At 44.3% G+C, this 12,859-nt stretch overlaps 1 protein-coding gene across 1 annotated transcript in view; it reads right to left on the reverse strand.

Moving 5' to 3' along the window:
- LOC306735353 (ryanodine receptor 3) overlaps window positions 1–12,859 on the reverse strand; it is a gene marked incomplete at both ends in the record, with an annotated part of 100,267 nt that overhangs the window by 62,749 nt on the left and 24,659 nt on the right. Inside the window, 13 exons of the mRNA XM_079216813.1 lie at window positions 1,527–1,645; window positions 1,945–2,040; window positions 3,299–3,434; window positions 4,378–4,558; window positions 5,485–5,606; window positions 5,965–6,129; window positions 6,752–6,908; window positions 7,494–7,568; window positions 8,435–8,528; window positions 8,896–8,995; window positions 10,361–10,473; window positions 10,977–11,055; window positions 11,250–11,324. Of these exons, the coding sequence (XP_079072939.1) occupies window positions 1,527–1,645; window positions 1,945–2,040; window positions 3,299–3,434; window positions 4,378–4,558; window positions 5,485–5,606; window positions 5,965–6,129; window positions 6,752–6,908; window positions 7,494–7,568; window positions 8,435–8,528; window positions 8,896–8,995; window positions 10,361–10,473; window positions 10,977–11,055; window positions 11,250–11,324 (1,512 nt within the window). The remainder of the gene's footprint in view (window positions 1–1,526; window positions 1,646–1,944; window positions 2,041–3,298; window positions 3,435–4,377; window positions 4,559–5,484; window positions 5,607–5,964; window positions 6,130–6,751; window positions 6,909–7,493; window positions 7,569–8,434; window positions 8,529–8,895; window positions 8,996–10,360; window positions 10,474–10,976; window positions 11,056–11,249; window positions 11,325–12,859) is intronic.

A 12,859-nucleotide genomic window follows, 5' to 3' on the forward strand; every position in this document is an offset into this window, starting at 1 on the left:
GCCAAATATATGCTTTTCCTGCTTGTCTCTCCTAGTGCACCTCTGAGCTGCTCCAGTGCACGTGTCTTCTGCTAGTGCACATCTCTGCTGCTAGTGCACGTCTCTGCTGCTAGTGCACGTCGTGAGGCCAGATCGATTTTGCCCAAGGAAGACAAGTCTAATATGCATTTTAGCCAATCACTGATTAAATAAATAAATGAATGACATACAATTGATCCAGTCAGCGCCCTAAAAACGACTTCTGGAAGGGCTATTCTCATCTCGCCCCAGGCTGCGAGTTCCCTTGTGTCTCGTTCAAATCTCGCGTGTTCTTGTCACGCCAGTCTCTTCTGTTCTCGCCGGCTTCTCTTCTCTCGCAGTGCAATTTTAACGACGTGACAATGGAACATCCCAGCACGAGCGCTACTCTTGCTAGAAGACTCAACCTTAATGAGATCAAATCTCTCCTCCAAGACCTGAACTCAGCCGACAGCATATGCCGGTGTTACGGTTTAACAGGCGACCGTGTTAACTGATGGCTTTCAAGAAAGACGTAGCTGTCCTTGTGAATACTGTGTTGTTTAATGTTTCAATACAGTGTCAAACCTTCTCATATACAAATTAAACAAAGCGGCTTTCAGGAGGAAAGCTGCATGTTGTCTTCCTATTCTCAACAGTCGAAAACGACTGAAAGTCACCAGTTAACCCGTTTGTTTATTTTCTTTTACACTAAGTTTACTACTCGCAATGGAATCGGCGGCCTTAACTGGTACACGGGTTTTAAATGGGATTGTTATTGTTATTTTTATTACTTTTATTTTGTCGGCTGTGTGTATAATGTGACCGGGAGGAAGTGACTAGAGGGGTTTGTTTTGGTCGGATTTCTAACGTCTGGGTGAAGCAGTCGGCACTTGGAGGGTTCAGGACGGCGCGTATTTATATATCATACTATACTAAATATTATTATATGATATATATATAATAACATACTGAATTGTATGAATACTATGTCCTTATTATGTCAGTGTTGGAATAAATGATACAAATTTAACTGTTTTTGATACCTTTTTTTTCTAGGATGTTTGCTGAAATTGATTGGCTAGCCCTACCCCCAAAAAAAAATCCACCAGCCACCAATGCTCATCTGTACAAAAAACAATCTGTATAAACAACAATTTGCCATTTAATGAGGGGGTGTATGCCAGACTATATCTTAGGTCAGTAGCAGTTGCCAAGCAACCAGCAGAGACTCCAGGAAGCTACTGGTCTTGCATCTCCTGGAGCTAAAATAGTCTTATATTTCCAGTCGTTGTGCTAAGCTAATTGGCTGTGAGCTGTGAGCTATTCCTTTAAGAATATATTTAATTGTTATATTACCAAAAATTAAATTTGTAATTTTTGTTTCTTTTCACCAAGACCTTTATTTTCCACTTTCAACATTCTACCTCAAAACACATTATCCACAATAATGGAGCCCAGATGTGTCATTGTCTTATATCACAGCAGAGTCGGTACCCAAGACCGAGGAAGCTTTAGTAGCTGCTCACCTTGTGGTTGCGTCCGTGCTTGTAAAGTAATGAAATGATGGACTTGATGTGTCCTCGCTGGATGATGTTGAGGGCCTCGGGGCTCTCAATTAGAATGCAGTGCAGAACCTCCAGAATGCCTGCGCAGCCACAAATTCATCAATTAGTTAACACCCGCAGAAGAGAGAGACACTCACCAGAGGACACTCATCGGAGAGATATCCAGTCGGCAATCGATTAACAGGAAATACTGTTCACACAGTGCCGCTTGTACCTGTATAATTTCTAAGCAAGCAGTGTCATCTTTTAACAATTTGTGAGACTGACGTCCCCGTTGAGTATTGCCATTAAAGGAACTGGAAAGCTTTGTGATGTCTATGATAAAGACAATGCTGTTTCACTGGAGGCTCAGTATGGGCGAGGAAGACAACGATCATACCTGATGAAGACTCCAGTCTCTCCAGCTTGCTCACCAGCCAGTCCAAGTTGTTGGAGAACTGGGTGCAGTTGTTTCTGTTCCCTCTAATTAATGCAGCTGTGGGGTACAAGGAAGGTGTGCATGAGTCAAATATTATAGGAAAAGAAAACTGTGTTTTTGTTCAAAGGGATTTGATGGATCCCCTCAGTGCAACAGCAAAAACAATGATACCGAAAGGTGGACGCCTTAAATGCACGATGAAAGCCAAGGAAGGTTCTGCGTTGACAGCTTTATACAAATTATGGAAGATGCCTTAGATAGAGGGAGGGAATAACACAAGGAGAGAAAAGACATAAACACAAGCTGACAAGCACACCCACATTATGTCCTATCAAAAAAAAAAAAAAGACAGGGTCATCTAACAGAGACAGATAGAGAAGAAAGGAGGGAGGCATCCCAAATCCACTTAGCGCTGCGCCGGAGCAGGTGTGTGAAGGAGGGAGCGGGGAAGGAGAGAGACGTGGCTGGAACACTAATATAAACTAGGAGGGGAAATCAGTGTAAATGAGAGTGTGAAGAACACTCTTAGAGGGCAGAGGTGCGAGCTTCAGTGTGGCGGGATAAACAATCTCATCACAGGAATGTGACATATCCAAACCGTGACAGGAAGGAAACGCATCTTTCATTCCACAACTGGTGAAAGAAATGCTGCAACTAAACATTGTACTCATCACATGCAGATGGATTTTCAGGCAGAAGGGGGAGAGCTTTTTTCTCTTTTTCTGCCAGATCACTTTAGTGAGATATGTCTCTATCTGACAGAGCATATGCTTACAGTGCAGGAGGTTAAGGGGATTTTTTTAAAGGCACGGCTGATGACGTTGTGCTATAGGAGCACAAAGAGCGCAGAAAAAACAAGTAAACAAAACAGAGAGCAGCATAGTGATGAGAATTTACACTCAATGGCTAATGTGTGTGTGTGTGTGTGTGTGTGTGTGTGTGTGTGTGTGTGTGTGTTATAATGACTGATGTGTGCTAATGCCCTGGAAGCACATCACATAAACTGGAAATCTCTTTTGTACGCAGTGGGCCACACGCCACCAAAATCCACAAAAATCAGAGTGTACAGTATGTGTGAGTGTTGGAGATGGGTGTAAGTGCCTGTGTGTAAACATTCAGATGAATTCTAGCAACCTCAGAATTAAATGTTCCTCTGTGACGTGTAAATGGCTGTTTAAATGCCAGGTCAGCACACTTTTTCATCACCATTGCAGCTACTTTATCTTCAAACGACGACTCTCACCTCTGTGATTGATTACAGTAAGGGAATGGTTTGAGTGTGTGTGTGTGAGTGTGTGTGCGACCGGCTTCTCACCCAGCAGCTCATACAGCAGGTTGAGAATGTCTTTCCAAGCTGCTCCGGCCTCTGACCCCGCACACTCCCCGAAGTGGGCGGCACTGTTGTAGACGTTGAGGCGATCGATACAGTTGGACACCAGAATCAGCATGCCCTAAGAAATGCACAGTGATCCAACGAATGCATATTACATAACCATCTGAAAAATAACCAACAATATGAAATACACACGTTTTACAAACATTTCAATTAAAATACAAATTGTAGCTCTTTTTCTGCAACGTTCAATTAGTCGACCGTCCCGAATGCGGCTCTGTGGCTCTCTCTCTCTGTCATGATGATTTATACCACAGAGAAATATCTATAGTGATCAGATATGCTAAAAGTGCGCTGTAAAAATACAAAGTGGCAATTGCAGATGATTTATAATGCCAGGAAAAATCATGAGTCAGCTGTCTACAGTGACAAATTGACCTTCTAAATGTAATATATTAGGACAGGGACAGAGATGTGCCGTTTTGGTTTATTATCATAGGAAGACATGTAAATAAGATGGAAGAAGAATTGCTGATGTATGCATAATTTGCCAATAATGAAACCACCAGAAATGCACATATATTTCTGTGAACTCATTCACTTTCATGTGGACACATTGTTATAGCCGGTGAAGGTGAAGGGGAGTTAGTTGACATCATAGGCCCCCTCAGTAAGGCAGCTGACATTTTGCAATTGATGAAAGCAATTTAGATCCTAGAGGCTTAGAAGAAAGCTTCAGTGCGCTGGTGCCAGAAAACTTATAACACCAAAACGGCTGACACCTTCAAATTGAATGTCTCCAAAAACAAGATGGCATTGAAACACACACCAAAGAATCAATCGCTTGAGCCTTTCACATACTTTGTCTTTTGATCATTTTCTGCTGCTCTCTGCACACTCATATGTGCGGTCACTTACTAAAATTGCATCAATCACAAGTCAAACTCTTTACCCGAGGGGGGGTTTCATTTTTTGCTGCACTGCGGTTCAGCCCAATGTGTTATTAATGGATATTTCATGGACTGTTGGTTTGCTGTGCCTTCCTTTATGATGAAACTCACTTCCTGTTTGAATAGGTTCTGCCGGTTCTTGAGCGAGCGCAGCTTGATCTGCCTCTCTTCATGCTCCAGCTCAGCGTCAGGGAGCTGGAAATAGGTGATGAGGTCATTGAGGGTTTGGAGCACCTCCTCAACAGGCAGTGCGACCAGCGCCCAATTCTTAACACCCAGACAATCAAGGTCTCTGGGAGGGAGACAGAGGGGGCACAGAAACGTCACCATATCACAAATAACCCAGCATTCAGACAAGACAGCAGTCCCAACTTACATTAGTGATGTCATGTATAGTTTTCAATACACTCTCGTTCCTCACAAACACAATATCTTCCTGGGAAAGACACTCTAATTGGGAGGCTGAGCAGACTTGTGGAGAGGCTGATGACTAATACAATGTTTAGCCCACAGGTTCATCCATGCTGAAATGTTGATTTCCGCTGGCCTGCTAAAAATAGCTCCTGTCGTACGTGTGGGAGGAGTGTGCTGAGATGTATGTGTCACAGCCGCAGGAGAGGCTGACAGACTCTCACATGTTCCCGCCATGAGTGCCCCATGAGCCTGACCCAGGGGATAGTGGGCCGTTTGATAACAAATAAGGGCAGTGGAAGCATCCACTTACGTGGTCCACGGTTTCCTTTTTCATAGCTGGCAGTGCGTAGCCGTGATGCCGCTGCAATGTTTGCCATTGGAAACGCATGACTGCACCATTGAGTGAGCTGTCTGGGGCTTTAGCGCCCCACTCAGTCAAAACTCACATGCCCAGAGCCTAACTCTCCAAAGGAATGCGTTTACAATCTGGAGAGATATTACATCACTTTTGGGTTGATTGTGTGGGAGTCTGTGGGGCTTTGATATGTCTGGTCTTTAGATTTCATCTGTCATTTGGTGATGTGGTGCAATTGGGAAATCTTTGTTTTATCATCTCTATTAATCATACTCAACCTTTATCAGTCTGGCGCTAGTTGTAACAATATCAGGACATTTAGCAGATTACTGTAACAGTGGCTCAAGACATTGTGGACTGTAATTTGGTTTAATTGGGCAATGTGTGACCATGTCACATTTATGTTGCATTTATGAGGAACAGTGGTGTTAATGCAATGTTGAGCATACCTGATGAATCGGTTAAAGAGTAATGTGGTGTTGCGGATGATTCGTGCGGCGCGGGACTCCTCGTGTTGACAGCGCTGCAGGGTCAACCCGTCATCCATGTGACCTTCAGAATGTAGGCACGCCTTGAGAGGGCACGACAGGAAGAGAGAGACTGTGAGGCCTTGTCATGAGACAATATCGGGGAAGAAGGGAATGGTCGGAAGCCATCGTCAGCCAGCGCTGAGCCACTTTGTCTGGAACACAGGTGCTGACACTACAGGCGATCTGGCTGTGTTTACATAGAGGACACATTGTACACACACCTCTAGAACGTCTGCAGCAATAGCCGAGCCAAATAGCTAACTCAATCAACTCATTACCCTAAAAATAATTATACGCTCTTAGGAATCTCATTTATTCATTAATTCGCTTTGTTTTTGTATGTGCTTTACAAATGCAGACAGAACGTGTGTGTGTGTGTGTGTGTTTGTTTCCGCTCACTCGTCTCTTGAGGGGACCCAGACGGGCAGATTTGACATCAGGTGCCTGGTAGGAGAGCCAGAGTCCCGTGGCCACGTGCATGATGAAGCAGAGCGAGTCCCCGTATTTAATCTCTGCCATTCCCATTCCATCGATGTCCCGCTTAGGGCTCTGCTCCAGCTTCTCCTGCACAGGGGAGGAGACAATGAACAAGTCAAAGAGATCAGTGTGGAACTCATGAGCTTTCTGGCACAATACAAAACATGTGCACATTCAGACACGCTGTACCCAGATCTGTTCTTTATCAACTACCAACCAAATGTATGGCTCAATCCATCACAGTGGGATGATTGTAATTGCTTTGCTAGGATCAGATATAACTGCAACCCATAATCGACGTGAGGTGTCAAGTGATGAATATTAATAAATGCTTTAAATCCACATTGGAAGGGTCACTAATTGGCTGCCAATCCCTGGCCATATCTAGAAACTGCATTACACAGAGTAAAGCTAAATGGACGGTTCAGTCAGAGTCGGCGAGTTCAGCTACATTAACCTGTACGCTGTAGCTTTCACTGGTCCAATCATTTTCATTGTCCTTGGAAAAACTGGTGATTTTCCAGTCCGAGGGGAGTGGGTGGGTCATTTGTAAAGGTTTAGAGGTGATCCTTTGTAACTTCTTTCCCGTGATGTTTAATGAGGAAGTGTGTGGTTGATCTCCTGTGACACAAGTCACCTTGAGGAACAGCGGGGAGTCAAGGGAATACATGTTGTGCCCTTGTATCTGTGTGCGTACGTGTGTCCTTACCTTAGAGGCTCTGAAGCAGTAGGCGGTGGCGATGGTGTCGGACCTCTCCCGATCCTGCAGCACCAACCCCTTATCATCAGTCAGGGCCAAGTAGTGACCCGTTGTCAGGTGCCGCAGTCTGAATGGCTGGCCCCAGCGGATGTGGCTGCCACTCCAGCTGTCATTGTCACACCCACACATTAGAAATGAAGCACACAAAAGGTGCATTTCATACGCCCTGGAAGCCTAATATCCGCTAATTAGTTGATCTAAACATTGCCGCCAGCTGTTAATTATCTGGCGTGCCATGCGGAAGAATAATTAGTAAATAGCTGAACACATTTCTCTCACTATGCACTTTGTTTCTCGTCAGGGAATTTAAAACAAACCAGGTACAAGGTAGAAGTGACAAATATCATATTTGACACAGGATTTGAAATGGAAAAAGGAAAGGCTGCATCCCTGTGAGGATGTAAAGCCGCCAGGATTAAAGAATTGACAGAGAAAGAGATAGCAAGAGAAGGAAAGAAAAATGAGGGCTGGAGATAGAGGAATAAAAAGACAGAGGGGCCAAAGTGCAGCAGTAAATCCTCGGTAGGGAGAGGGAGGGCGAATGGGGAAAAAAGAGCGAGAAAACAGCAGATACAGAGAAACAGGTGGAATGTAAATATACAAGAATAAATACTAAAAATAAATACTAAAATAGGTAGTGAGAAACAGGAAGGAAATAAATAAATAACAGATCATGCGAAACACAACCCACCTGATTCGGAGCGGCTCCAGCCTCCACAAGGACCTGGCCTTGGCGCCGGCTTTACCCGTCTCATAGTTGACTATCCTGGGGATGCCAGAGAAGCATGAGTGGGTTGTCTGTCTGTGTCTTGATGCTTTAAATGTCTAGACACCCCTGATTCTGTCAAGGTCATTCATCCTGGCTTAGAAGAACACCACCTCTTTACTATCGTTTGTCACGCTGATATTCAGCAGGAAGATGTGTTTATGTGTACACATACACACTGGCTGTATTTATTCTGCCGAGTACAGGATCACATCCTTCAAACAGAGACAGGTGTGCCCTGATAACCCACAGCTTCCCCGTCTCTCAGTGATATGGGTGACTGGGTCCAAAGATTAAATAAATCGCTCATCACCCGCCGCTGGCAGCTTGGAGTGTGTTTGATCTGCCCCAGAAAAATGTAAAACCTCCAAACAGCTTGCTCCTTCAGTTGAATTTCAAGGACAACAGTAGGGGAAAAGCCAAAGCGGGAAAATCATGATCTAATCCTGCCTTCGTATTCACCATGCTCTGTTCTAAAAATAGACACCATGTGTGTATGCGCGTTGCGCCCAGGAGGAACACACACATCTCCTGGCACCTGGCTGAGTGTGAATGGGCCTTGCCGGCTGTCTTGACCCACTTTGAGCCCAGTGTGCCATTTTTTTTGCGGCGTACCTTATCTGTGTTGGCAACAAGCGGCTATACCGTAGATAAAAATAGCACAGCAGCCATTTGGGCTCCCCGGAGAGCCGAGTGTAAACTGGTCAGAAGCATTTTTATGAAACAAGGTGGAAGCTGTGGAACTGTTGGTGAATCGCAGGTCAGTTAGCTTCTCGTGAGCTACACAACTGCATTGCCATCATTAATTAAAGGTTGACCCCCAATGCTGTAGTGTAATCCAGTTCAGTATTAGCAGTGTTTCGCACCTCTGCTGCTCTTCACTCTGGTCTGATCCTGGGATGGCCACGACCTCGTCATGTCCATGGAACAGCCGCATCACGTGACCACCCAAGAGGTAGCCTGTTGGAGGAGGAAGGACGGAGGAGAGCAATTTAGATGGAGATATGGAGACTCTAGATACTTTGTTTCCTGTTGTGTTGCCGTTTTTGCTACCACTGTGAATGCTAGTAATCAAATGATCTAAATCATAAAAATGTTTTGTAAATTTAGGGGGCACTTTTCAAAAAGGATCAGATACATTTTTCACACAATTTTAGAGTGGAAATATCACGAGATTCTTTTTAAATATTCATTAAATTTTGAAACACAGAAAAGTCTTTTAAATGTTTGGGGGTCTTTGGGAGTCTTTATTCTCTTGCAAAATAAAAAAATACTATTAAAGTTCAAAGAAAACAGAGAGGCTGTTTTTTTTGTGTGTAGTTTCTACCTTCTTCTACGTTGCTACCAGAGCAGATGGGATGGACGTTCCACAGGGTTTGCATGAAGGAAGCATCCACCTGGATGTTGCCACTGGAGATGGATAAGTGCTGCAGGAAAGAGAAGGAAAGATGTAATGCTTCAACACCAGTGGCAGGACATGGGCTGAACATTTGTATTATTTAACCTGCATGGTGCTACTTATCCGGTCTACAGAATACAATTGTTTTAATACAATGAAACTGTCAGAATAAGATTACAAAAAAAGATTGTGAAAATGAAAAAGAAACTCTGGAGGATAACCCAATAGCAAACAAATGTGGGTTCTATGGGAAGATCAACACTGGATTTCTGATACATAACTGAAACTATTCATTCAACATCAAATGTGACTTTTTAGGTTAGATTTGAAACTCTCTGTAATCATCCACAAGAAAAGTCTGGTTCATCGTTGAGTGATGAGGGAGCCATGAACATGACTGACAGACGCCTTGAGTGTTCGGGGATTCATGGCATCTGAATGTGTGTGTGTGTGCAAACAGCAACTTTTGTAGCAGCTGTGTCCTGATCCTCCTCCCTCTCCAGAATTCCCCTGCAGCCATTAATTGCTGTCCCCACATACCACTGCGTGGGTGACAGCAGGGACAGACCCACAGATTAATAATAATAATAATAATAGCTAGGATTTATATAGCGCCTTTCATGAAACCCAAGGACGCTTAACAAAGACATAAATAAACATAACAAATGCAACAGTAGCTAGAGGACATAGGCTTTGGTGAAGAGGTGAGATTTGAGGAGTTTTTTGAAGGTGTCCAGAGATGGTGTGTTGCGGAGCTCTATGGGGAGAGAGTTCCAAAGTGTGGGGGCTGTCACACTGAAGGCTCTGTCCCCAAAAGTTCGCATTTTTGACATTGGGGACTGTAAAACGATAGTGGTTGTCTGACCATTCCCCTGCCGCCGTAAACACAGCCTCGTGGACCACAGAGAACGGGTTTTGTACAGTACGATGAGGCTAAGCATAGAGGGCAGGGACACGGAAGAAGAAGAAGCCTATTGCTGAAAAGGTCAGTTCAGTAGGGCAATGGGATCATAATTATTATTGATGGCGGTGGGATGTGAATTTGTGACGAGGATGACGAGGATTGAAATGGCACTGGCAGCAGAAACCATGATCACCACCAAACAAGAAATTTCCAGTTCAGATCAAATTATGCTCAATGTTATTGTTAGCAGCCTCGCAGTCACTTAGAAGGATAAAGTTGTTGCTTTTAACGTTAAATCCTCCTGCAGGAGAGAGGTCATGAGGAGGGTGTGGTATGTGGTAACAGGATTGGGATAATCTGAAATTTTGTCACATCAGGGGAAGAAGAGTGAATGCTCCTTCTAAGACCTCTACATTACACACACACACACACACACACACACACACACACACACACACACAAGGATCAAACAGCAAACCGCAAACTTACAAGGTATCGCTCTGAGGACACGCTGACGAGGATGAGGTCATCACCAATCCGCACTTTCTCTCCTTCAGATCGCTGTTTGGAGGCAGGGTGGATTGTCCACCAACAAGCCTCACCTACAAAGATACACACACACACACACACGCATACACATATATACGCTGTCTCCACTCTCTAATTTCAACAACCCCATATATAGAATGTCGTCTGTTAATTATAATGAAATGAGGCGAGAGCAGACAGAAATGAGAACTTGGGACGCACCATGGCAACAATCATATCGAGGTGACTGCTCATCTGCTGCATGGTAATAAATAAATAATAAATGCAAGTGAGCAGCAGAGATGTAATCAGCACAGACTAAAGAACCACGCTTGATGTCTACAGTGCTCCACAGGGAATATTAACTGAGAAAACATAAGCTTATGAGCATTGAAGGTGCAGAGAGGAGGGCTGGCAGACAGCAGAGAGAGAGAGAGAAAGATAGGCAGAGTGAACGATTCAAAGAGAGGGACACAGGTACAAAGACAGGGACAGACAAAGAGGGGGCGGAGCCACCGAGAATGAAAGAGAGAAAAGAGGTGGATGAAAGCAGAACTGTACAGAGCTTTTCTTTTACCTGTTGAATCCTCCTGCAGTCCGACATCAAAGGACAACTTATCTGTCTGTGACCTTGATGTCTTCAAACAGGCCAGGTACTGTGGTACACATCAAACCCCACAGGACAGAGCGGTCACACACAACCCTCTGCTGAAGACCTCGCTCACATGCTGCTGTTCATGTGGCATACTTAAATTGCTCGTGGCATTTAAATCTTGCTATCGTGTTAATCTGGTTTGAAAAAAAAATGCTTTCCCCATGATGGTGACATTGATTGTGTACGGTCTCTTACCATAGAGCTGAAGGAATGTCGAAGTAGGATGGCGTGTCCATACAGAAGAGTCTTGTGTCCGCCACTCTGCGCTGCCTAAAGAGATCATTTACACACACACACACACACACACACAAAATACACATACACACAAATACTTAGTTACACGTCAGCTTAAGCTCCTGACAGAACAGCCCCAGTGGTCTCCCTCCAACTGCTTCAATCAACACCCGACCTCTGGCACTGAATGTTGACCTCAGCGAGGAGCTTTTCGCGCAGCGATGATGACCTCAAGCTGGGGGGGCACATTTCTCCTGGGGAGGGTTTTGCCACCCCATCTCGCCAATGAAGACATGCAATCTGACCGCGGGAGATGGAGTTTCTTGCTCCTGTATCCATGAGCAAAGAGGATACGGGGGTCATCTTTCCAGCACTCTGACTACAGGAATGTGGGAAGGATGCACAACTACTGTGAGCTTCTGATGCAATATCAACATTAGTAGGGAATGACTCCCGTCGCTTATGGGGTTGTGTTAAGATGCAGGAGGGGAACAAATGGCATCTCTACTGGTAGAGATGCAAAGGGAATAAAGAAGAATTTTTGTTGTTTTTCTTCGGCAAGCAACTCCCAATTTTACTCACCTTCCTTATGAGCCTCTAGGAAGCATTAAGGTAAGAAAGAGTGTCATTATTCAGAAAGAACCCTTGTTCTCCTGAACCTTTCTGCCTGCCTCGGCCTTATTTTAGTCTTTGGTACAAATCCTGTGGGCACACATGATTGTCAATCAATACGTTTTTAGAGAGGGATTAAGGAAAATAAGTTCCATCTTCCATTCTTTGATATTTTACAAAGTAATGCCATTGGTACAAGATCCACAAATTATTTCTGAAACAATGCCAAACAGCCAAGATTATGTCACATTACAACTACAACCAGTGCAGGAAACTAATGACATGTAGTGAAAGCTTAGTCGATATTTGTTATTTAAAACTAGAGACTCATCTGAGAGATACATGCATCATGGCAGTGTTTTGTGAAAACAACCGACCATGCACCGCCTCTTTCTCCTTCTGTTTAATTTTCTCTTTTTTTTCTCTCTCTATACCCCCCCTCGATTGGCTACTGGGACAATAGCCGGCCTGTGATTTGATGCAGTTGGGTCGTGCAGACTGCAGCACTGGCTTCTTCTGTGCTTCTGGCTACTGCTATATGCTGGCTGAGGTACTGAGCTTAATGCGGCGAGGCACATCCAGCTGCAATCACCACAACCAATAAACCCAAGCCTTCCACTCGCTTCCTTCTCCTGCGGCTGGGGACTGCGTTATACAGATAGAGTGTATAGGACAACTGAGGGAAATTGTGGCTCATATCAATAAGACAAATATTTTGTTGCATGTGGAGACACAATGCAGCAAGAATTCAATACCCCTCGAGCAACTGAAAGGAGAAACACTGTATTATCCTCAGCTTATTGAACCACTATTCAATCAACGACATAAGAGAGGCAACAAGTACTGGTTCTCCTGTCTAGCTGTTGACCACAAGTGACATCCTCATATCAATTTAAAGACATGACATTTAGCAGCACGGCAGTGTGAGCCCTGCAGAAGATTACAAGTGTTGTGGTTTC

Source organism: Taurulus bubalis (assembly GCF_910589615.1).
Source record: "Taurulus bubalis genome assembly, chromosome: 4".
In the NCBI taxonomy this organism is placed as follows: domain Eukaryota; kingdom Metazoa; phylum Chordata; class Actinopteri; order Perciformes; family Cottidae; genus Taurulus; species Taurulus bubalis.